The sequence below is a fragment of the Grampus griseus genome (genome assembly GCF_964374135.1).
Source record: "Grampus griseus genome assembly, chromosome: 10".
In the NCBI taxonomy this organism is placed as follows: domain Eukaryota; kingdom Metazoa; phylum Chordata; class Mammalia; order Artiodactyla; family Delphinidae; genus Grampus; species Grampus griseus.
In genome coordinates, this window is record NC_139004.1 from 103,248,421 (window position 1) to 103,274,111 (window position 25,691).

The 25,691-nt window shown below is 52.2% G+C and overlaps 1 protein-coding gene and 1 pseudogene across 3 annotated transcripts in view; one reads left to right on the forward strand and one right to left on the reverse strand.

The window, feature by feature from the left end:
• PODXL2 (podocalyxin like 2) overlaps positions 1–24,794 on the reverse strand; it is a 31,667-nt gene extending 6,873 nt beyond the window's left edge. For both annotated transcript variants that reach the window (XM_082662882.1, XM_082662881.1), the window contains exons 1-4: positions 24,686–24,794; positions 18,790–19,068; positions 2,711–3,432; positions 1,996–2,070 (exon numbers count right to left, since the gene is read on the reverse strand). In XM_082662882.1, coding sequence (XP_082519008.1) covers positions 1,996–2,070; positions 2,711–3,432; positions 18,790–19,068; positions 24,686–24,785 — 1,176 coding nt within the window. In that variant the 5' untranslated portion in view covers positions 24,786–24,794. The remainder of the gene's footprint in view (positions 1–1,995; positions 2,071–2,710; positions 3,433–18,789; positions 19,069–24,685) is intronic.
• LOC309829082 (large ribosomal subunit protein eL29-like) lies at positions 13,723–17,189 on the forward strand (annotated as a pseudogene). Its single transcript has 2 exons — positions 13,723–13,744; positions 16,659–17,189. The product of its transcript is annotated as a large ribosomal subunit protein eL29-like (transcript).
• Positions 24,795–25,691: the final 897 nt, after the last annotated feature.

Sequence of the window (25,691 nt, forward strand, 5' to 3'; positions counted from 1 at the left end):
AATTAAAAAATCCACTGTAAAAAATAATACTGACTAATTCGGTGGATGTCAGGTATTAAATGAGAATAACAAACCAGACAAAAACAGGGAAAGCTGAATGAAAGCTATAAGCTTCTATGTGTTCTTTGGGAAAAGAACAGAGACATTAACTTTAGACTTCATTGTTCAAGTATGTGCCCCCCAAACTCCAGAGTCTCAAGTCCCCATGAAAGCCATGAGAGCTCCTTGAAGAATGTTGATTCCGTGTCCGGGGAAGGGAACATTCAAGAACAGCCTGGAACATCCTTGTGCACAGAAAGCAGGGAAACTAGCAAACACTAAAGGTTGGTCAAAAGGACTCAGAAGCCAACTCTGAGTTGAGGCTTTCACTGGCCAAAGATGGCGTTGTAGGCAACGCAGGCTGCCTGCCACTCAGTTCCACAAGGATCAAGTCTTAAGCCACTGCAGTCGCTGACCTACACTCTGAGAGGAATGCAGGACGAAGCATTCTGTGTCTGGATATGTGGGCCCCCAGAGAGTTAACATGTATACTAAGGAAGAATGGCATTGACCCCAGATTCCTGCACTGTCCCACACACAGAAAAGCACTCAAATCATTAACTGAGACGTCTGGTCCTCAAGGCCAGCAGTGACCTTTCCCTGAGGTCTCCGCTGCATGCGTCCCCTTCACCGAAGTTCATATGTATCCTGGCTCGTCCACCCGAGAGGCTGTCTCCCAGGCCACCGTCCTCAGTCAGACACTGAATGAACTCGACTCACAGCCCTTACCTCGTGCTTTATTTCCAGTTAACAGAGTGAGCATCAGTAAGACTAATAACTGCACTGCCCTGGATTGAAACACACCAGTGATGTTACAATCTATCACTTTATAAAGATGCTGGGAAAAAGAGAACACCTCGTTGGTCACTTGTGGATTAAACGTGTGCATGTACTTTCACTTTTCTACCAAACACACTAAGCAAGAATGAAGGTTTTTTCTTTTAAGGTCTAAAACCACAAAGACAAAACCACAACAAAACAGCAGAGGAGACAAGAGCCACAGCATGTGATCACCGGAAGCGGATGGATGAGTCAGAGTTTCCCAGTTCAGCAAGCCCGAGAGAGCCAGACGCTGAGCCAGGCGGGGAGAGCTGAGGAGCACCCAGACTTCTCGCCCAACTTGCCAAACGCTCTGGATAAGCGGCACTGGCTCCCTCTGGGAGAGAGAATGGAAACGGCACCAGCACAGGACCACACTGAGAGTGTGTTTAAGAAGCAATGGACCCCTAGTTCCCCCTGACACCGCACAGCTGACCAACATCCCTTCTCCCTGCAGAAGACGGGACGCTTGTTCTTTAATGATGGTAAAATAGAGGGTCTCCGACCTTGAGGACACCAGACCCAGCTGTGGGAGGGGCTCACACTGCGAATGGGTGCGGTGAATAAACTCACCCATCAGGCACGTGTGTCCTAACACAGAAACACAGCCCTCTCCCAAGCTGCTCCCAGAACCCTGGCGGCCAGCCCCATACCCTCCCCGAAGGACAGACGTTCCTTTTTCCAAGAATCTAAGCACCCAAGAGGAAGGCCCTAAAGACACTCACATAGTAATTTTCAGATGAAATGGCCCGGCCAGACCACCCTCCCGAGAAGCTACAGTGAAGCCCACCCCCAGGCTCAAAGCTTCCGACCAGCTTTTGCTGGCCCTCCTTAAACAGCACCAAACAGACGCCGCCAGACAGCTGAGGAGAGGACGCATGTGGAAAACTGAGAACAAAACTAACAAATGGGGAAAGCGTCCCGTACAGGGAGAAAACAACTCTTCAGAAAGCAATTTCAATATCCTCATAGAGAGACGACATCACACACAGAATCAAAAACGGAGCGGGGCAGGCACAAAGAGCCTTGGGGATTTAAAAACCCGAGAGCCCTCTTTTCTCAGACGTTGGTGGGAGGTGGCTCCCCCCAGGGGGTCAGGCCACCCACCCCGGCCCGGCCTGCCGCACCAGCACTCACACAGTCCACGTTCTCCGCCATGTTCAGGATGATGTAGTTCTTTCCGGCTAGGTTGCTCCAGTCCTTGCAGATCACCTGTGCAAAGAAATAAGAAGGGCATCTGGAGGGAGGGTGGACGGAACCCTGTGAGAAGCTAGGAGGGCGAGGCCAGGCATGGGTGTGACAGCTGGGTGAGAGCAGACAGCCTCTGCAAGGTGACATGCCCAGGACCCGGCCAAGGTTCACCAACCCGATGTCTGGAGGGAGCGGAGGCGGGAGCCGTGTCACAGGGGCCCGGCTGCAGGGGCCGGCCTGGAGGCTTTCGAAGGCAAACTCATGTGTAACGTTCTGAAGGGCAAACAGTAGCATGCCTGGGGCCAGACGCACAGCTGACCACCTGGGACCCCTCCTTTCCTTTTAGTGTCGGGGTGGGCGGGTGAGGAGGAAAGCAGGGGCAACTGCACAGTGGTGGGGGGCGTGGAGGTGGGGCTGGCCAGAGCGCTGTCAGCACCCACCCTCGGCGGCTGTGACGAGCAGAGGGCACCCGAACCCATGACTACTGGGCGGGGGTGCCGAGCCTGTGCACCTCAGTGTGAAGAGGATGCCCGCTGCTGGGCCATGAGCTGTGCCCCCCAAAGTTCTGCCCGGGATCCACCCGCAGTCCCGGGGCCCGGCAGAGCTCTCCCCATGCCGTGAGCTGGGCATGGCCGGGCAACCCGCGAGCACCCTCACTTACCTGCGTGGAGTCCCAGGGTGTTCTAGACGGAGTGTCGGCGGTCTGCCCTTCCTGGGGCAGCTGGCTTAGGGTTTCTCGTCCCACGGCAGCAGAGGAAGGTGTCAGCTCCGTGTCTCCAGGAGCCAGTGAGAAAGAGGCTGAGGCTCCAGGGTGCGTGGGGTCTTCGTCTGAGGCCTCAGCCCCGCCGGGAGCTTCTGTCTGAGAGAACGAGGCCGGGGACGGTCCCTCCCCCGGCCGGCCAGCCAAGCCAGCTATTTCCGCAGTGGCCTCCTCACTGGGCTCCCGAGGGGCCTCCAACTCTAGCCCGTGCCCTGCGGCTGGCAACGCCGTGCCCCCTGCCCCCCAGTCGGCCACATCCTGACCCCCCAGGGTCACTGGACTTGGGGCGACTGTGGGCGGGGAAAGGCTTGGCTCCATGCTGCTCCCCACCTCCACACCCGAGGAGGCCTGGTCCCCAGACTCTTCGTGCCGGTGTTCGGGGGCCCCTGGGGTCTGGCTGCTGCCGGTGGGAGGAAAGCCGTGGACCTGACTTCGGGGTTCTTCTTGGGATCTGGTCACAGGCAGCAGCTGCTCCGCCTCTTCCTCCTCTGCAGGGACCACACGCCAGGGTGGCTCCACCAGGCTCATCTTGGGCAGGGGAGACGGGAGGCTCGCCCCCTCTTGACTCTGGCCCGTGTCCTCTACGGGACCAGCCTTCTCAGTCAGGTCTGGGAAACCGTAATCTACGGACAGAGACGGAGAGTTCATTCACGAGCGTCATCATTCGTTGATTGCTGAGTACGTGCTGAACGGACGATGAAAAGAGCCGTGAGACCCTCAGGGGAACGGCGGGGAGGCTGGACAGTTGATCGTGTGGGAAAGGAGTGGGAAATAGTGGATTGGTGGGGACAGACTGGGGGGACAAGGGCCAGGCTGGTCCTCACTTCCTTCACGGGAATAAATGACACAATTCTGCCACTTAAGTCCCACAAACACGGGAAGGTGCGAAGCCTACACGCTCCCCAGAAGTGGCCCCGCTAACATCTGGCGCACAGGGTCCCTGCGGTGCCTTGTCCGGGCTCTCCCCGGGAGACCCCATCACGACCCTTCACCCCTTTTCTAATGGGCTGGGGTGGGCGTCTTCCAGGTGAAATCCCCCAATGAAGTCTGAGAACCCTGTGGTCACAGATGACCACCACTGTCCCTAGCCAGTGCTCTTATTCTGTAAATCAGGTCCCGACTGGGAAATGCAAGATGCTGGGAGAGCAGAGAGGGGCACTGGCTGAGCCCACCCAGCGTCTGGAGCCTTCCAGCACTCACGGGGCCACTGCCGGCGGGTGGAAGGGGAGGTTCCTCTCCCTGCCATCCCTGGAACGACACTGTGAAGCAGAATACGGAGGCCTCCTGGAGACCAGGACATCTGGCTTCTCAGCGCACCCCAGGCTCCGTCAGGATAATGACACGTGAAAAGCACAGACCAGTTTTGCTGGAAATTCATTCAAATATCAGAATCTATATCTAGGTAACAACTGTTATTGGCTGCCATTTTGTTTCAAAATAATAAATATCAAAGACAGGTCTGAGATACTGCGTAGAACTGAGAGGGCTGGGGAGGGTCTCAGGTGCTGACTGAGCTGCTCATTCTCCTCCTCCCAAATTTCTGTCAAATGACCATTTTTTTTTTTTCACTGTCAGAATGAAAGTCTAAAAAATGTAGATAAATTTCTGGGAACATGGAAAGCAGATGAGATCATAAGATCAGATAACCCCTCAGCCAAAATTAACAAAGAAAAAGTCAGCAGTGGAGGAGGGAGACTCTCTTTCCATCAGAATTAAGGAGAGAGACTACTGTGGGGTTAGCAAGGACACAGAACAGAAAGCTCAGGGAACACAAGATAATTTTTAAAATTCTAATGAGTATCCTCAGAAAGACCTAAAAATACTGCATCCCTAAAATAAGAACAGGCTAATAAAAAAATGAAGTAATCTTTAAAAAAGAAAAGTTCTTGGAAACTGAAACTCGATTGTTTAAATGTGAAAATTCGATAGAACAGCTAGAAGAAAAATCAAGGAAAAGTCATCAGAGCAAAAGCAAAAGTAAAGAAAAGCTAAAAGATACAGGTGATCAATGTACGAAGCCTAGCAACTAGCCAATATGATTTTCAAAAAGATAGAAATAAAATGGAGTAATAGCCAAAGTTCCCAGGCCTCACAACATGAATCTTCATGTTGGAAAGGTAATAAACAAGGTGAATCATAAAAGACTCACACCTAGCCTCATTCTCACAACAGTCCAACTCTCAGAGGGCTACCTATAAAGGAACAAGAAACAGATTATCAAATCATCATCAAGCTTCTAATTAATAACACTAGATTGCAGGAGGGAAAAATGTGTTCAAAATTCTGAGGGAAGCTTATTTTGAATTGGGAGTTTTATACCCAACTGAACTATCATTCAAATGTGATTACAAAATAAAGACACTGTCATGTATGTAAGGATTTCAAGGTTTTCTTATCCACAGATTCTGAAAGAATGAATTAAGGAAGTTCTCCAAGAAATCCAAAAAGACATGGGAAATCAAGAAATATAAGAGAAATGTCATGAAAATCAATCTCAGGACAGAAGCTGGGAAGCAGGCCTAGAGAGCAATTATTCAAATTAGAACAAGGATCCAGAGGGCTCTAAGAATTATTACTTTTCCTAAGAAAAAGTATGATTTTTAGAAGCTGGAATGATCACTGAACTCCCACTACAACATTTAAATGAATAATTAAAACAGTCCACCACCCCCACTTTTGTTAGTTACACTCTTCAGGGCAGCAGAGACTTAGTAATTTAAGATCTTCCCCTCCTCCACCCCTGCACACACTCTGAAGGGAAGCTGACCTGTTCCCCACACAGAGCAGCTGGGGTGAGGCCTGCTGGTGGGACAGTGACCACAGAACTGCTGAAGAAACTCACGACAGCCCCTAAAACTGAGCAATCTAGTACTACCTGTACAAGCACGAGAGTGAGAAAGCAAAGCAACTGGCCTCTGAGAGAAGGGCTGATCTTGTCAACAAAGAAGCGCTTTGAAGAGCTGATCATTAACCTCTTCAGAGATTCAAGAGGCAATTTCACCATAAAACAAGGAGAAGAAAAATGTTTTACTTCAAGAGAAGTAAGAACTTTATAATAGACCTGTTTAGAACTGAAATGCAAAATAAAAACAGGACAGAAATGGGCTGGCTGACCGCCTGGCGGGAACCTATGTAACAGAACGTCAGATGGGTGTCTGGGCAATAAAACATATAAAAAGCCCTTACAGTCGTGCAATTTCATTCTTAGAGGATTAATCTGACAGCAACGCACAAGAATTAGATGAAGGAGGGGATGGAAGAAGGCAGAGCAGAGTTAGGGGCTTGTCGCAGTGGATCAGGAGAGATAAATGGAGTGACAATAGTGGAAGTGACGAGACAGGAATGGATGCAAGAGCCGGCCCTGGGGCAGAGGCAGCTGGCTAACGGGAGGAGGTGAGCACTGTGGGAAGAGCCATTCCATTAACAGAAACAGTGAAATCCAGAGGAAAAGGGCACTGGACACCCTCAAGAAGCGGTGGGAACAGCCAGCAGCTCAGGGAGAGCCTGGACCGTGGCAGAATGGCGAGCCACTGACCCACAGAGTCCCACTGGGGCGGGACAGTCCCCAAGGGGCAAGCTGACCAGACAGGCCCTCTACTCACCCTGATGCTGACCCGTGCCAAACACGGGGGTCACAGTGGTCATGCTGTTGGTGACATGATCTGGGAGCCAGAAGGCTTGCCACCACCTTGCTTGTCTGAGCAACGGCAAACTCCTCAGCTACCCTGGGCTTCAGTTTTTCCCGAGACAAATGAGGATGCCCATACCTAGGATTTCTAAGGCTCTTTCTAGCATGGATATTCTAAGCTTCGGAGACACTTCTGACAAATGTGTCTTATAAAAACAGCACTGAAGGCAACCACTCGTCTACTGTCCTGAACAGCATAAAATAGGAATCACTAGGTTACAAGCTCCTCTGGACAAGCAGGGGGGCCTTCTTCACCTGTGTCCCCAGCACCTAACACAGAGCCTGGCGGAGTGGACAGGAGAGCAAGGCCTGCTCGCTGAGCCCGTCTCCCACCTTCCACCCCCCGCACCCAGGGTGTCCCCACAGGGAGAGAACAGGGCCTCCAGTCACGATGCAGAGTCTCCTTTACGATCTGCGTCAGCTCCTCTCCCCTCTCCCTAAATGTGACCACTTCCAAACCATCCGCCCTGGACTCACCATTTCTGCACTTCTTTCTCAGTGAGTTCCCTGTTTCTGAAGACTTTATCTATTGCCTCAACACTAAAGTCTCCCAAATTGACATCCCCCAGCAAGCCTCCACCCTTTTCCGGCCTCTCGTCTCTGGTGACTGAACAAATCACTAACTGACGCTCACTGGTGCTTGGAATCAGCAGAATTTTCTTTTTCTACTTTTTCTTACCACCTCTCAGCATCCAAAATTATTCCTTTCCCTTTTACTGTGTGATTTCAGTTTCACTGCTTATCAACTGTATGGCCTCGGTCATGGAACCTAACGCCCACGTGCCACCTGTAAAAAAACGAAGAGTACGCAGCACACAGGGCTGTGGTCTGGATTCAGTGAGATGAAGCTGGGCACCACCAACAGTACAAACACCCCGTTAGTTTAAGCTCTTCCTCCACCTCCTCCTCCTCCACTACCAATATTAAAGGAATGTTCACACTGTTAAATCCTAAGAGAAAACAGCAGCATTCTGGAAGTGCGCTCCACAAAGGAGGAGCACAGTAAGCACCTGAGTGGTAAGTCAGGATCCAGGAGAGAGGCAGGAAACGACCAATCATCTGCTGACAAGCCTGCATATGATCTGAATATGGGAAATGCCTCTTACACCAGAAATGAGAACTAATGGGACGCCCACTGGGGGCACAGACTACAGAAGTATGACAGGAGGTGACACAGGGGCAGCTGGGGGACAGACCGTGGTGGGATGGGAACGGTGGTCCCAGGGGAGTGGATCCGAATGTGAATGTAGACTAACAAGCAAAGCAACTGAGCCTTGTCCAAGAGTAACCGCGCGCTGATGAACTGAGAAAGAAAAGCCGTGTATGACATTCCTTCCAAAAATGCAGAACCTGAATCTAATTACGAGGAAACACTAGACGAACCAAAACTGAGAGGTCTTCTACAAAACAGCTGGCCTGTCTCCTTAGAAAAGCAAACATCACAATCCTGAAAGACAGACTGGAGTGTTCCAGAATAAAACAGACGGAAGACACATGAACTAAATGCAGGACATGATCCTGGACTGAACAGCGAAGTGGAAACAGTAACTTTTTTTTTTTTTTTTTTTTTTTGCTACTAAGGACATTGCTGGGAAAACTGGCAAAGTTTGTAGCTATATAACAGTATCGTATCGATGTCCATTTCCTGATTTTGACCATGGTACTGTGGTTTGGTAACAGAATGTCTTTGTTAAGAAATACACGCGGAAGTACTTAAGGGTCGAGGGGAATTTGCCTGCAGCTTCTTGTCAAGTGATCGAGGAAAAACTCCCGTATACACATCCATCCATACACACACAGAATAACAAAGCAAATGTGACAGAACGCTAATAATGGGGGATCTAAGTGAAGGGTATATGGGAATTATTCTTGGAAGTTTTCTGCAAACACAAAGTTACCCACCAGAAAACAGAGAAGGCAGGGGACAGGGCAGGCTGTGTGGAGTAACAGTTTCTGACCTCCAGGAGAAAGGAATACAGGTGCACAAGGCAGGTGAACAATCCCAGGGGGGAAGAAGCGGCGCGTTCGTCCCACTCAGGTGTCCAAGGGAGGAAGACCAAGATTCCAGAGGGTAGCGACCTTGGAGGAATGAGGAAGCCTCAGCACTCACCTTGCAGGGACCAGGAGTAAAATGACAATGGAGGAAAAGGAGAGGGATGGAGATGGGCAGAGTGAAGAGGTGGGAGAAGGGGACTACTGGGAAGAGGGGGTAGGGGACTGCAGCGGGTAGGAGGGGACTGGAGGGGGGGAGAGGAGGGGACTGGAGGAGGGAGGAGGGGACTGGAGCGGGTAGGAGGGGACTGCTGGGAGGGAGGAGAGGAATGGAGGGACAGGGAGGAGGGGACTGGTGAGAGGGGGAGAGGATTGGAGGGAGGGGGAGGAGGGGACTGGAGGGAGGGGGTAGGGCTAGAGGGAGGTCATGGAGAAAATGCACCAGAAATTGCAGGATGAAGGGAGGGAATGGGTCTCCTCCCCAGGCGAGGTGGCCCCTACCAGCGCTCCCGTCTCCGGGAGCAGCATCAAGCATGGCCTGATGCCCCAAATCCTGGACACCAGACCAGACACTTGTCCACTGACAGCCCCGTGGACGTGGAGAGTGGTGCTCCATCCTGCTAGTAGCCCAGGCTTTGCCCTCCTTTTCCACCTGCTTCAGGCGTTGGAGTAGGGTTCCACAAACCCCAATAGCCTGTCAGGGACAAACACACGACATATCTGGACACAGGTGTGAGCAAGCAGAGATGCCCAGGAGACACGTTCGCGACAGCCTGAAAGCAAGTCAAAGCCTGTCCCTGTGCCCCGGAGGGCGGTCACAGCGGGGGCAATGGAGAGACAGTAAAGGTCCCTCACAGAGCAGGTCCCCCAGGCGGAGGCTCCAGCTTGGCCTCAAAGGGTGGAGGGTCAAGGAGTGGCCACGCTGCCCGGGGCTCAGCCAGCCAGGTGCCCTCACTATCCCTGAGATACCAGAGGCCCACCGGGGACCTCGTCCAATGCACCTGCCCCCATCAGCTCCCCTGCCTGAAACACCGGCCGACAGTGCGGGGAGCAACAGCACGCCCAAGTGGCTCCGCTGGAAACGACATCTTCCCCAGAGCCCTGGGGAACATCAGGCCTGCGCATTCCAGAGTGGGGTCCTGTGACATCAGCAGGCCCACAGCCCTGCTTTCACAGATGCAGAGCAAAGCTCAGAGAAAGGATGACACTTGCTCTGCGTGGTGAGGCCCAGACCTGTTGCAGCTGTGAAGCTGCCAACCTCAGGTTCTCGTGTGGTCGAAGCCAGTCTCTCAAGACACGTTCCCGCTCAGCCAGGCAGCGCCAGAGCTAGCTTCAGCTGACGCAGCAGCATCATCCCCTTGGTCCCGATCCTCTGAAGCTGGGCTTCGGTCACCAGCCTGGGTGACATGTAAGAGCCAGGGCCAAGCTTCAGAGTTCTGCAAGGGGGGCTGGGATTCTGGGTGACCGGCCCGGGGGCTCCGCACAGCCACCACTCTGGAACGTGAGGCTAAAATGAATGACATAAGGGATGCACAACCCTGGGCCCACCGAGGCACTCTTTCCTCCCCTGAAAGTCACGTGCAGGTTCTGCATCCCAGAGCTCAGCACACAGCCAGGCACACGGGTGTGTGCTGAGGTGTAGTTGCGGCGGGACCCCGAGGAGTCCAGGGTCCTGACAGCAGAAGGACCTGGGAGGTTCCCTGATGGGCCTTGGCCCTTGGCCGAGGCATGATGGCATTGCTGTAAGTTACTTTAATGGTAACTCAATAGAGCGAATTTCTTATTTATCTTTATTACAACACAAATAAAACTGTACAGACTGTAAATGGCAGAATTATGTATGCATAAGGGCAAATTATTTGGAAGGGAATTTTTAGACAACGTCTAGAAAAATGGGCTGCAATCTTCTTCAAGAACATGTCTTGGCCTCCTTAGGGAGACATTTCTGTGTCATTGGCTTTTTTTCTCCCCAATTTCCTTAAACCCAACTGGGATGGTTCGCTTACAACTTAAGCCCATTTCTGTTTTATCTGCTAAATGAGGAGAACCTGGGAAGCATCTTCCTCAGGGGGAAAAAACCCTACATATTCTCTTAGTTGCCCCAGTTTAGCCTTCTTTTCCTGGGGCTACATAACCGTAATTATTCCTTATTCTCAACCCTTTCCCTTGTCATTTATCTCCTCTTGTGAAAATTCTGGATTCGCCAGTTTTAAGGTGGTCATGAAATCAAGAGTAGGCATGCAGTAAATGTTTGGTGAAGGGACTGTTAAACACTGAACACGACTGACTAACCGGAGGCTAACGGATCAGAGGGTAAAGGAAGATCTCTTAACTCACCCAGTGTCGGCACGTAAGCTGCGTCTAGGCCTTTTTGTTTTTCTCTTAATCTCACTACAGTGCTGGCTTTTGTTCCCTAAATAGATCATGTCGCATTTTTTTCCTGCTAATATGTCACCCAAGTTTTGTAGGTCTTTTTCCCTTTTTATCAAGGTTGCACCGGACGTTATTTCTGCCTTCCAGGGTGGCCATCCTCTCATGTGACCTTCGGCCTCAGCTGAAACGGTAATGAACTGATTCCTCTCTTTAAGACAAGGAATTAAAACAGGCATCAGGGCCACTGGCCTCGAAAGATCACTTTAAACATCCCTTTAGGTTAATGTCAAATCACTGAAAACTGTCCCCTGAGTGCAACACGCAAGCCAGTTATTCAACTGCTAATATTTACAAAAACATTCACAAAATTCACAATAGATTTGTATAAAACAGAGGTGCAAGGGAAGCTTCCAGTAAATTAAACATGACTTTTTAATGGTCAACCTCAGTAGTCATCAAAGAAATGTAAATTAAACCAGATGATAAACCTTTTGGACTACCAACCTGACAACATAGGAGTGCATTTAAGAACCATACTCGGTACCGGGTGAGCGCGGGAACAGGCACTCCACCTGCTGCTGATGGGAACAGAAATCGGGCCTCAGTCTGGAGGGGAAAGCATGAACAAAAAGCTGTGAAGACAAACACCCTGATCCTATCACTTGTCTTCCACAAACGCACGCTAAGGCAACAATTAAGGATGCTCATGACGATTCAGTGTCAAGGATTCTTGTCAGGGCACGGCTCATGGGACGCTCCTGCTTTCACATGGCAGGGGCAGCCCGTCCACACTTGGGATGCCAATTCGGCCTCAAAGCTGAGGCTGGAGAACTGTGTTTGCTGCCTGGGAAAGATGTGCGTAAGTGAAACCGCAAGATCTGTGCCCTCGAATTCCATTTTTCATAAAAGCGTATTTTATCTGAAAGTCCAGTAAGAGACACACCAGAATGTCGCTGTGCCCAGACTCTGGGTTGGTAATGGAGTTATGAATTTTTTTGTAACTTGTTGCATGTTTCTGACTTTCATACGATGAAACTTACTAGCGTAAATCAAAAATACGGAGCTTTTTGCGTTTCCTTTCTTTTTTTGGTGTCCAGCTGAAGTGCTACTGTCAGGAAACATGCCTGAAGTGTGGGCAGTGACCCGGAAGGTCAAATCATTGCATAACAGATACGACCCAACAAGACCGCTGTACTGAAACCATTTCCACACCCCAGCAGACAGCTGCTTTGATGATCTGGTTTCCACAAATTCACTCCAGACGAACAGTAACTGAAGTACCGTGAGGGAGGAGCTCACACAGAGAAGGAGCGGGTCCTGAAGCAGACACCTCAGAGCTGAGAGCCACTCTGCCACCAATCACCCACACAACCTCAAACCACCCGTGAACCTCCCTAAGCCAGTCGCCTCCGCCATGAGACAGAGATACTCAGGCTGCTTTTAAGGCTGCATCAGGTCGCCGTGAGGGAAAAAAAAAAGAACTGTATGTGACGATGACTGAGGAAACGTAAGCACTTAGGAATGACCCTACTCGAGGCCATCATTTCATCCCCCTTTCTGTTAATGGCACCTTGATTCTCCTCTGGGGGGCCCTCCTTCCCTCTTGGTCCCAAAGTGTGGGGCCGTGGGGACTCGGGACCCAGATTAGACCAGACCAATGAGCCTCCACCTGAGTCTTCCCCAGAAGTGCTGGGGCTGCTAAGTGACAGGAGGATGACAGCAGAGTGATGGAGGGCCTCGCGCAGCTACCACAGAGAACGACCGCCTAAGAGTGAACCGACGAGGGGACGCAAAGCACGATGGGCTGAGGCAGCTTCTGATGCCGTTTCAACACCTGGACCCCACCTGCCTGGGCGGGAAACAACCGATCCCTTACAAGCCGATACACACCCCTCTCTCACACACAGGTCTGTGGGTCTGTTTGAGTTGGGGTTCCAGAGAGTCATCTCTTGTCCTGTAGCACACTAAGTAGCTTGCTCACTGGGAAGATGAAGGCTGCGTGCAGAGAATGTTACTAAGGAGACTGGAAAGTGAAAGGGGTGAGGCGGCAGCAGGGCAGTTTGGGGATGGAGAGGTAACCTGGGAAACTATTCCGAGTCACTAGCAGTTTTCCATGAACTAACTGATCAGGTTTCAGGCTGGCTTGATTAGCTGGGAGAGTGGTGATTTACGTTCCATTTCTTTTCCCTACTTTGTAGAGACCACTCTTCCCACCCGAAATGTCAGAGAATCATAATATTTTAAAGCTGGAAAAGACTTCAATCTATCACTCCCATGGTCTCACTTTCAGATGAGGAGACTGAAGGCAAGATTAGAAAAGGGACCCACACAAGGTCACGGCCCTCATCACTGGCCAGGCAGCTGCTCTGCCGTCGGGCCCCCAGGGATCGCTGCTACAGGAGGAAAAGGTGCTAGCTCCAGTTCTTCCAGGCCCAACGAACTAGAAGGAGACGCAGAACAGGGCTCCAGTGACAATCAGAGGCACTGGTTCCTCTCTGACACACACCACCCATGTGCTCTCAGGGCAAGACCTGCTCGGGAGGCCCTGAGCCCAGACTCGGCTCTGCCGCACACAAGCCGTGTGACCTCGGGCAAAGCTAACAAGCTTTCTTGGCCTCAGTTTCACCACGTGTGAAGCAAAGACAGTAAGTGCTGCCTTGCTGACCCCACAGAGCGGCTGTGAAGTTCGGTGAGCTAAGCAAAGAGAAAACGCTATGAAAAAATGGTGGTAAGTCCTACACAAAACCGAAGACGTTACTGCTGGTCTCCAGTAAAACTGCTGAGCTGACAGGCAACACGACACAAAGAGCCAAGGCTCTGGAGTCTGACAACTCGGGTTTAAACTCTGGTTCTTACGCTCATGGAGCTGTTACCCAAACTCTGTAAGCCTCAGTTTGTCCACTGGTCCAGTGGGAGTAACAATACAGACTTAACTGTTTCTCTGAAGATTAAAGGAGGGAACACTCTACAACACCTGACTCGGCGCCTGGCACAACTTGGCATTCAATTCCTGGGTCGGATGTCCTGGTTATTAAAGCACCTGCCCTGGGGCTGGACCGTCTGCAGTACGGCCCCCAGCCCTCACAGCCACTGCTGCATGGAGCGACCCCCGTCCCCAGGGGCCTGCTAGGTTGGCACTGAACTCTGGGCAGACTCCCCACCCTGGCAGGCCCTTAGCAGGCCTCTCTCTTTGTCCCCACCCCCCGACCTGAGCAGCAAACGCCACGAGTGATGCCCTCCCTCCTCCCAGAGACCCCTGGCGGGAAGCCTCTGACTTCCCAGGTTGGGAGCAGAGGGCGGGGGGGAGCGGCACACACGATCCCTTCCTGTACAAATCAGCCCCACAGCCCGAACGCTTTGCCTCTGTCGCGTCCTCAGAGCACAGCATCGTGCGCTGTGAGAAGACGGAGGCAGGAACGAGCAGACTGACCTCAGGGCCGTCGCCAGCACAAGGACGTCCCCACTGGCAGATGAATTAGGAAACGGTGTGCCTTCCATCCAGCCCAGGGCCTGCTGAGAGGTACACAGACTGGACTTCAGCCCCTGGGCCAGAGCACCACCAGCCCAGCCACCTGCAGTGGCCCCGTCACCTGGGGGAGCTGGAAGAGCCTCTCAGAGGCCGCATCTCTCCAGATAAGTGCTGAAGCAGGACACAGCCCAGCAGGCAGTCGGGGTGGAGAGGAACACGCTGAGCAGGTGGGACTGGGTATAAGGGCGTCGCGGGCTTGGGGGATGGGCCTGAGCCACTGTCAGTAAGAAGACACTGATTCTCAATGCAGCCCCATCGCGCACCAGCACCAGCGGTGACCTTGGGCAAAGCGCTTAGCGTCCCTGTGCATCAGTCCTACGTCTGCCATGCAGGGCGGACAACAGGCTAATGAGACGATGCAGTCGCAGGAGGGGAGGAGATGGGGCCGGGGATAAGGCTGGGCCAGACTGTCAAGGGCGTTTTCTGCAGCGCCAAGACATTTGGCCTTTATTCCCTGGCCCCCTTTCTGCACACATCTCCTCGGGGTGTTGGAGAAGACTGAGCTGAGGAAAGGGCAGGACGGTGGGCAAACAGAGCAGCAGGAAAGGAGCAAGGACTAAGCCCTCCCCGCCCCCCACTCCCAGGGCATGCACGTCCCCAACTATCAGGCATGAACAGCAGACACAGGAAACACACCTGCATGGAGCTGGCATGAGGACCTGGCCACACTCAGTGAGCCCCAGAGAAGCCACTGGGAGAAAAGAAACGACATGAGAGAAAAAGAAGGGGGGATGCACGGGGGTGGGGCAGTGGGCAGACGAAACGGAGCCCATCCAGGCCCAGGGGCATCCCACTGGGATCCGAGGACAGGTGGCACACAGCTGCTCCCTCCAGACCGAGGCTCTCGAACGATGACGGCTACTCTCACACTAAAATCCCACGAGTCTGGACAAAAGGGAAGACCCCAGTACACAGCACTGTCTAGCGCGAGGGGAAAGTGCACTTCTTTTCAACGAGGAGAGGACAGATTTATCAAGGAACACTGCTGTAGCTACAGGCCTGCTACATGGGGAGATGAGCTCGATCCTCACCCTACACCACAACGCAAACAGATGACAGCTGGCAGCAAGTTACAAGTAAAATTTAAGCTGAAAAAGAATACAAGACATAAACGAGCGTCTATCTCACGGAGGGACAGGCTTTTCTAAACATAAAGAAAAACACATGAAAACATTTCAAAAGAAAGACTGTCCAAGCTTTTAAAAATCCTCACTTATGTATGTCAAATGTTACTATAATAAAAATAAAATTACTAAACTGGAAAAAAATTTTCTATTTTTGTCAAAAGGTTGTATCTTTTTCATAAGAAGATTTGTACAGTGATAAAAAAATTAAAGCCTCAACAGAAAAAAAAGGAAAAGTAATAATACTAGCTAATATCTTCAGAGTACTTAACGATGTGTTAAGCACTTTAAACGTACTATTGCATTTAAACCTCAGGACACTGTGATACTATTTCCTACAAGACAAAACTGAGGCTTAGGTTGTTACCTGCCAAAAGTCACACAGCTACTGAATGGCAGTGCTGGAACTTTGGAATCTGCCTGACTCCAAAGCCTGCTCTTACTTGCCCTTGCTTCAAATAAAAAAAAAAGATAAATGGTCACAATGAATATAATATACTCAGTGTGTACGGGTTTCACTTACAGATGCTTCAGTTAAAATTTACTAGTAATCAAAGGCCATTATAATTTTGCCTATCAAATTGACAAAAATCTCCAAGTGACAAAATTCAGTGATGGGAAGGGGTCAAAATCTGGCATGCATTTCCCTCTCTGACGGGTGCGCAAGCTGGAGCGACCTTTCTGGAGGTCACCTGGGAAATGCGGAACAGGAGCCTGTGCAAAGATCCTCATCCTCTGTGTCAGATACACCCACTCCCACGCGCACTCCCCACCCTTCTCCACCCCGTCCTCTGCCCGGGGACCGACCCAGTGAATCACACGAACCGGGACACATCCCTGCTTCCTGCCTGGACTCCTCCACAGAGGCAGGGGAAGGAGAGCAACGGGGACCCTGGCAGGAGACGGGAGGAGCCAGAGGCCGGGCATCTATCTTCCACTTTCTTCCCCGTCGCCTCACTGCGCGTGTCAGGACCACTGCTCCCCACCCCTCTGTCCTCGCAGGCTCCTGTCATGTGTCCCTTTCTTTGTCCCGTGGGTGTGGGGCGCTGAGCGCTCCTCTGCTGGCATCCCTGAACTCCTCTGGGTTTGCCATCCCCTGGTAAGTACACTGGTCTATAAATAAACCTCCTTGGTCTCTTCTAGCCCCAGGCGCTTCGGGATCCGCGGGCCCCGGTGCAAACGTGGCCAAGCCCAAGAACCACACCACACACAACCAGTCCCGAAAATGCCACAGAAACGGCATCAAGAAACCCCAATCACAACGACACGAATCTCTTAAGGGGGTGGACCCCAAGTTCCTGAGGAACACACACTTTGCCAAGAAGCACAAGAAGGGCCAGAAGAAGATGCAGGCCAGCAACGCCAAGGCCGTGAGTGCGCTGCTGAGGATATCAAGGCTCTCGTAAAGCCCGAGGAGGTCAAGCCCAAGATCCCAAAGGGCCGCGCCCGCAAGCTCAGTCAACCTGCCTACACTGCTCACCCCAAGCTCAGGAAACGTGCTCGTGCCCAATCACCAAGGGTCTCAGGCTCTGCTGGCCAAAGTCCCAGGCCAAGGCTGCAGCGGCAGGTGCAGCCGCGGCTCCAGTTCCGGCTCCCAAGGGTGCCCAGGCCCCCACAGAGGCTACAGAGTGGAGGCCTTTATCTGCCAACGTGAGGACAGAAGGACTGGTGTGACCGGTGGGCTGCTGTCTGCACGGGGCTGGTGTCCTCCTGTGCTATTTGTACAAATAAACCTGAGGAGGATCTGTCAAAAAACAAACAAAAAAACACACCACAACCTCCTTGGATTACCTTACTTTGATTGTGTCTTCTGTTTCTGGGTGGGACGCTCATTGATACATCTTTAGCCCTAGCAATTTTACTCTAGAAATTTATCCTAAGAAACCATCAGAAAAGTGCAAAAATATATAGGGATATTTGCAGCATCATTAAGACTGGAAACAAACTAAATATTCAATAACAGGGAACCGTTTCATACTGAGGGTCATGATCTACATGAAGAAACACTACGCAGTCACTGAAAACCAAGTTATAAAAGATAGTTAATGATGTGAAAGTAAATTTCAGAAATATTTTAAGTGGAAAAAATGATTCCAATCTGCATATAAGAGAGACTGGAGGGATGTACCCCAAACTACTAGCACTAATTATCTTTCAGTTCTGACGTCATGGGTGGATTTTCTTCCTTGTGCTATTTTTGTATTTGTCATATTTTCTATAGTTTTCATGTATCATTTTTGTAATTACAGAACATAAGTCCAAAATACTATATATATATACATATACATATATATATATATATATATTTGTATGTGTGTGTGTGGTACGCGGGCCTCTCACTGTCGTGGCCTCTCCCATTGCGGAGCACAGGCTCCGGACACGCAGGCTCAGCGGCCATGGCTCACGGGCCCAGCCGCTCTGCGGCATGTGGGATCTTCCCGGACCAGGGCACGAACTCGTGTCCCCTGCATCGGCAGGCGGACTCTCAACCACTGCGCCACCAGGGAAGCCCCAAAATACTATATATTTAAAAAAGGAAAATCAGTGCTAAATTCTGGAACACCCCAACCCCATGCATGTGCACACACAGTTTGACAGTCCAGTGCTTAAAAACGGGCTCCTGCCGGCCAAGAACGTTCGCACAGCTGCTGTAGCTGGAAGCACGGCGAGCACGCTCTGCTGCACCTGCGATCAGCCCACAGCTGCGTGCGCTGCTGGCTCCAGGCCTCGGGCTCGCTCTGTGAGCCAGACCCCAGCTCTGGTGCAGGGCCGAGGGAAGGGCACCTAGAATGCCTTGTGGGGCTCTAAGACCCAAGGAGGGACACGGGATCTGCTGACCTCCAGGAACCTTAAACAGAGACGATACAGCACAGAAGAGGGAAAAGACAAACAAAACCCGAGACCTTGGACAGACCTCGGCTTGAATCAGCACTGATCATCTCGACTGCTGTATGACCTCAGGTGTGCTTTCACCTCTCTCAGCCTCTGCTTCCTCATGTTGAAGACAGGGATAACATTCTTTACCCCACAGCCTATAAGCATTACACTGAATTACATGAGCACAGAAGTTAAGTATTACAAAAGTAAAAATGGCCTCCTGGGCCAATAAGACCCTCAGAGCCCAGACACCTGGCTTTGAGGTGCAGATGGACAGCAGAGGGTGAACGCGGGTCGAGAGGGAGAGGAGATGATCTGGCGGAGGAAAGGGCTGTTTGACACTGTGCCAGGCCTCCTGGCGGCTGTGAGCAGCCCACATCTTAGGGGAGAGTGCTACCTGCAGTGGGTCCCAGGTCCAGACTAGAGTCGTTCAGCTCCTCCTCCTCCTCCCAGAAGTACTGCGGCGGCTGCAGGATGCGGGACTCTTCCCTCTCTTCGCTGGCAAAGCCAGAGCCAGGGGCTCCCAGGCCAGTCCCCAGTCCCATGGCCTCGCTGGGCTCCTCCGAGTCCAGCGGCTCCAGGCCAGTGGGCAGCAGGAGGTCCAGCAGGGAGGTGGAGGTGAGGCCCTCTGGGCCAGGCTCCTCGGACCCGGCTGCACACGTAACCAGGGATGTTCCTGCAGACATGAAAGCCGGTGGTTAAGAAGGAAGAGCGGCACAGGGTTGAGACCCATCTCCAACAGCCAAGAGCCCAGGGGTGAGGGTGGGGCTTCAGGGACACTCCTGACGCCAGGGGGCTGCGAGGCGATTCTGAGATGCTGTACTCATCTCCAAAAGGCCAAACTGCTTAGCCTTCCTTCCCTGTAGCAGGGGCAAAGGCGAGACGGGGAGATGGGCGGGAGAGAGGGAGGAAACATTTGCTGAGTACCCACTCTCCACCACGCTGTGCGGGCGCAGGGCAGCGGAGAAGGGGCCCTGCTTCCCTGGACCTTGTGCGCACACTGTTCTGCAGGCTCCTATCCTAGGCTGAACATTTTCCAAAACTGCATTAAGAATGTGATCTGTGTTTCAGCAACACACAGTCTTTAAGACCATGTGAGAGACTTCCTGGTGGTGTGATGGTTAAGACTCTGCGTTCCCAAAGCAGGGGGCCTGGGTTCAATCCCTAGCCAGGGAACTAGATCCCACATGCATGCCACAACTAAGAGTTTGTATGCCACAACTAAGGAGCCCATGTGCTGCAACTAAGGAGCAGGTAAGCCACAACTAAGGAGCCCTCGAGCCACAACTAAGGAGCCTATGAGCTGCAACTAAGGAGCCTGCCTGCCTCAACTAAGACCCAGCACAACCAAATAAATAAATATTTTTAAAAAAAACCAAAAACCATGTGAGGTCACAGGTCAAACTCATCCAGAGCTGGTAATGATACGTCTGTTTGGAATCTTGGACCCCTCTCTAATTTACAAAACAAACAAACAAACAAAAAACAAAAATAAAGGGCATCTTTTTTTCCTCCTCTCTCACTCCCATTCACTAAGAACAGGAAACAGCCCTCTTTGCTGGTTTCACAATGTCATTACTAATTACACAAATATCACTAACTTGCTCTAAGTCTTCCGGAAAGCTGGGCCGCAGTTTCCTCATCCAAAAAATGAGGAAAGTGGGTGAAATGACCTCCAAATTTTCTTTTCCAAAACGAACATTCAGTGATGTAAGAAAGAGGGAATTTCGGGACTTATTTCCTACTCTGCGCCTATAGCGCACTATGACGTGGCCGAACAGCAGTTCATAGAAATTTTTAGTGATGTTTAATAATAAAGATAAACAATAACACTACTGGTGCCACGTGCTAAATGCTTTGTAAGCGTTATCTGAATTTTAATCCTTATAAGCACCTTATGAAGTAGTAAACCCTAAGCTTTGTGTGTGCCCGCACAATGAGCGGCTGCTAAGGAACACAAGGGCTTTTCAGACTCAGAAATGAGTTCCATCAGAAACAGAGAACAGGTCTTCCCTGGTGGCGCAGTGGTTGGGAGTCTGCCTGCCGATGCAGGGGACACGGGTTCGTTCCCCGTTCCGGGAGGATCCCACATGCCGCGGAGCGGCTGGGCCCGTGAGCCATGGCCGCTGAGCCTGCGTGTCCGGAGCCTGTGCTCCGCAACGCGAGAGGCCACAGCAGTGAGAGGCCCGCGTACCGCAAAAAAAAAAACCCCAAAAAACAAAAAACAGAGAACGTGTCTGGGGGGGACGGAGACTTCGTATGCTACGCACCAGCTGGACAACACAGGGCCACGAATAAAACATCTCGTAAGGAAAGCAGTCCAGGGTACAGGGAAAGGGGCGTAACAAAATAACAAGTGTGCTGAAGAGGATTAAACAGGTCTTGAGATCAGACACAGCAAGAGCGCGTGGCGCAGGAAAGCACCCTGGCTTCCTGGCTGAATGACTCCAGGAGAACGTCTGCCCCACCAGCACCCTGGTCTCCTCATCTGTAGAGCAAGGCAAGAATTCCTCCAGCCTGCAAAGGCCACCCAGTGGCCAGCTCCGTGCAGCGTATAAACTGCACTGCAAAAAGCACACTGCAGTCTACAATCATACGTATCATGAAGGATAGAGAACCGGGACATTCTCGGCCAGGAAGAGAATGTTTGAGAACGACAATGATATCTTCAAATGCGTTAAAACAAAAGGTTGATGTGAATAATAAAGATCAGTTATTCTATGTGACCTGAAGGAAAAAACTAAGATTAACGGGAAGAAACATAGATAGCAGGAGAGTCTCAAATAGCCTTTAACAAGAAGCTGGTGACGCGTCAGGTCACCTGCACCAACCCGCCTAACTCCTACTCCTGCTTCCACCCTCAGCTCAGAGCAGCCACCCCGGCCCCCACGGTCTCAGCGCGGCACCCACCACTACATCGCCTCTGGACACGTCCCAGCACCTTCCTCACTGAACTGTCACAGACCACCTTACAGCCTCCCTCACTCGGCAGCGAGCACGGAGTCGAGCGTCCTGTGTCAGCTTCACCTGTGTTCTGCCGGGGCCTCAACAGTCTCTGAAATGTCACAGGAGCTCAAGACATGTTCGAGAGCGAACAAATCAACACCCTTTTCTTTTACAGATGAGATAACTGAGGCCTCATGACACTAAGGTCAAACAACCAGCCAACAGAAGCACTGTAATTAGCTGGTTTCTCCTCACAAAAAGGTCCTGCAGGTGCTCCGTAAAGAAAGACCAGAAAACTACTCTTTATGTGCCCTTCATCCAAAGGATGTGTAAGGAAGAGAGCACCCAGGATGGCACGGATGCCTCACAGGACTTAAGGAGCAAGGAAACAGGCCAGACCTGAAGACACCCTCTCCTCCCAGCACTCTCTGCTCAGGGTCCCCACGAGAAACCCAAACCACAGGGTGGCTCCTCTCCTGAAAGACCTCAAGTTGGTAAAGTGGCCCCTACATTTCACAAAGAAGCCCTTTATTTCTATTTCTGCACAGACCCTATGTTTGGAAATAGTTCGTCGATCGACGTACTCAGGTTAAGAGCTACTTTCTAATTTTTAAGTAGTCAGAATCATATAATATTGCCAATCAGATATGCTGCTAATTAGGACCTACTTTGGTTTCAGGCAGGCGGCAGTATCGTACTGGAGCTAACATCTGCATTAGACTTTCACTGCTCAGAGGAATGCGGCCCCCCGAGTTCCCATTCTGTGCCACGTACTGTGCCAGGCCCTCTCTGGAGACACAGAAATGAACACAAGACAGCCTCTGCCCTCGGGGAAATAACCACTGTTTGGAAAACGTAATGCAAGTTTTATATAAAATACCAGCTGATACAACAGGTCTACTTTCAGACTTGGTATCCTCAGGGTTGGGGGAACCAAATTCTACAAGACAGGAATCTGGAAAAACTCACGCAGTCCAGGAAGAAAAAAGTCAATTGATGAGAAATAATTACATGACAAAAACTGTACAGGTTCCCGGGGCACCAGAGCAGCGGTCTTTGAGACGGCCAAGAGGTGAAGCTCGTTATCTACCTACTGGGAAAGACATTACTTCAGCCGTTTTAGAAAAGCACAACTGACTTTAAGAATTCTTGGAAGTTTACCCTCCACAAAACCGCTGGAGGATCAAACACACGTTGCCTCGTCAAAACCCGACAGGTGTCTCTGCGAGCTGAACCGAGGTGTGATGGGAGAGGAGTCGCAGCCACGTGGCCTCGGTCCTGCTGGCCAGACCAGCCTGGACCGCAAGGAACCTGCATGTGCCCTCTCAGGGGAAGTCTGACCAGCAGTCCTGTTGACTTCCCACCTCTGGGGATAAAATACTTTTTAGTCGGTGAAGCTCTCTGCGCAGAGCACTGTGGTCCGATGAATGCGCTGGGTCTATTCCCAACCATTTGCACGACTTAGGCGGGGTCCCCATTCTCTCAACCTCTCTCCTCCACCTGTCACAGTCTGTCCTTGTCTATCTTTCCCAACAGTCTGATAGGAATTAAAAGAGGTTCTGATAATGGTGCTGAAAAGCTGTGTGTGAAAAAGAGGAATCTGGTTTTTCATTCTTTCTGCAATAAACATTTCCATTTTCTTGAAGTTCCTTTTCCCTCTGATGACTATTTTTCTTTTATATAGACCTTGATATTTTCAAAAGCTCTCGCAGTGGGTAATTCTTTAGCTAATTACGAGAGTTACTTATTTTCAAGCTTGCCCACCGAAACAGTGGCTGAGACCTAACCATTCCGTGTATAATTGCTTTTGCGTTTAACAACTCATTTGCCTTGAGACCCCCACCTGATTTTAACTTTCAGAATTATACTCCCTGTGATTTTTTTTCCTCTAGCACCTATAATTTTCCGCTACTTCCATCACTCCCAGTGAAAAGGAGCGAAAAAGAAGGCACGTGAAAAGGATTTGGAAATCAGCCTCAAAGAACTGAAAATCTGACCCAAACGAACTCAGAACCAGGTGAAGGAAGCAGGCTTGTATCGCAAGGGGGTGGGGAAAACAAGGCCTCTCAACAATCCCCATGTTTTTCTCCCCTGCAATCTGCTCTTGGTCCCAACACCCTTCCCTGATTTCCACCATCAGCCCACCCCACCCTTCCCCTAATCAGCAGCTCTGAGTCCAGGGATCCCTGAGCCCTCGGCAGACACCCATTTGGGAGCTGCCCGGCAGCATCTGTCACGTGGCCCACACCCTGGAGTGGCAGCTGTAACAGAAATGGTCCAGCACCACCACCCTACCACACACACTTGCATGTCTGTGTGTCCTTGCGGGGTGCCCACACTACGGTGTGCAAGGGAGACACGCTGCTGGACACACGCCACCCAAGCACAGGGGTGCTCACAGCCACACGGAGAGCGCGCCCCGGGGGCGGAGGCGGGAGAGGGGGTAAACGGAGCCCAGCTGCCCACAGTGATCTGTGGCTAGCCAGGAAGAGGCACCGTAACAGCTGGGCATGGTCCTGACTCACTTCACTGGCCAGTTCTGGGGTGGCTGCCACACAGAGAAAGAATGGACAAGCAGTACTTATTTGGTGAGCCTAACCTTCTCCCACAGAGGACTTAAAGTATGCAAGGACAGAGGTGGGGCAGCGACTGAGACAAACACGGATGCCATTTCTCATGCACACCACCTGTGTCCTTACTCATCCTGGACTGATGGTGCAGAAGGCGTCCGCTCGCTGAGCTGGGCGCAGGGACGCGCTCAGGGGCAGTGGCCCTTCCCCGGGATTTTGCACCACGGCCCAGGGCAGTGGCCGCTCTGCTGTCATCATCAAGCAGAGACCCCCCCCCCCGCCGGCTGGGACCCAAACACACACACACACACGTGTGCACCACGGGCCCGCGGGCTGACTGCACGGGGAGCGCCGCGGGCCGAGTCCGCAGGACGGGAGCCAATGCAGGCACCCGGGGGGCGGGCGGGACCATACGTGCGGGCACAACCCCCCCCCCCAACGCTACCCCCGCCCCGGAGGGCTCGCCGCGCTGCCAGGACACGTCCTCGTGCGACCCGCCCCGCACACGCCGCTCCGTGGCCGCGCCCCTCCCCCCGCGCCTTCACACCTGCCGTCACCTCCGCGCACGTGCCGGCACGGCGCTCGCCCCCCGCGGCCGTCACCACAGTGCGGGGCCCCGCGGCCCTCTGTCACCCGGACACGCACCGCGAGCCCCCGCCCCGCGCCGTCGGCAGCGCCCGGACCGCGGGCGGCCGCCCCGCCCCGCCGCCAGCCGAGACCGCCTAGCCCTTTGTTGGCGCGGTGCTGCCCAGCGCGCGCCCGCCGCCGCCCGCTCACCTCCGGCCAGCAGCAGCAGCAGCGGCAGCGGCAGCAGTGGAAGTGGCAGCGGCAGCGGCAGCAGCGGAGTCTGCCCCGGGGCCCTCAGCAGCCTGCCCATGGTGCCGCGTCGCCGCTCCGCAGCCGCCTGGGCTCCTCAGGGCCGCGCGGGCGGCGGCGGCGGCGCGCGCACGCCCATTGGTCTGCGCGGCCGTCGCTCGCGCCGCCCCTCCGCCCTCCACCGGCCAATCAGCGCCGCGGAGGCCGGGGGCGGGGCCGCGTCGCCGGCGCCTTGCGCCTCGCACCTCAGACCTCGCGCCTCTCAGGCCCGCGTCCACCTGGAGCCCGGATCGTGGAGGAGGGGCGTGGCCCCGGCGCTGAAGGCCGCGCTCGCGAGATTACGCGCGGACCCGGCGCGGAAGCGGTCGCCCACCTGTGCGCCCCGGGCCCCATCGCAGCGCGGGACCTCAACTTACATGAGGGGTTAGTCCCTAGGCCGCGCCGGTGGACGCAGGGCTCATTAACCACAGCCAGAAACGCATGCCTTTCTAAATAACTCTAGAGTTGAGGGGTAAATCACAAGATAAATGTTACTTTGTTTATAAATTAACGACATTGAGAACGTTGCGTATCAAAATCCGTGGGGTGCAGCCAACAGTTCACAGAGGACAGTTTATAGCCACAAACACATTTATCAGAAGACAGGCAGTAAAAGTAAGCGAAGTAAGTATTCAACTTAAGAGGCTTTAACACACACCTACACAGAGGAATCAGTAAGTTTCTATCGTTGAATAACAAAAACCCAGTAGAACTGACTGCTAAAAGCCTGAGAAAGATGAATAGAGCACACAAATCTTTAGCATCCAGAAAAGGACATAAGTGAATACCATTAGGAATGAAAAAGGGAAAAAAACTACAAACGACGATTTTAAAATTATAAGCAAAACTTGACGCATATCAATACAAAATTTAAAGTCTCATTGAAATGGATACTTTTAAGGAAAACACAAATTACTGATTCAAGCAG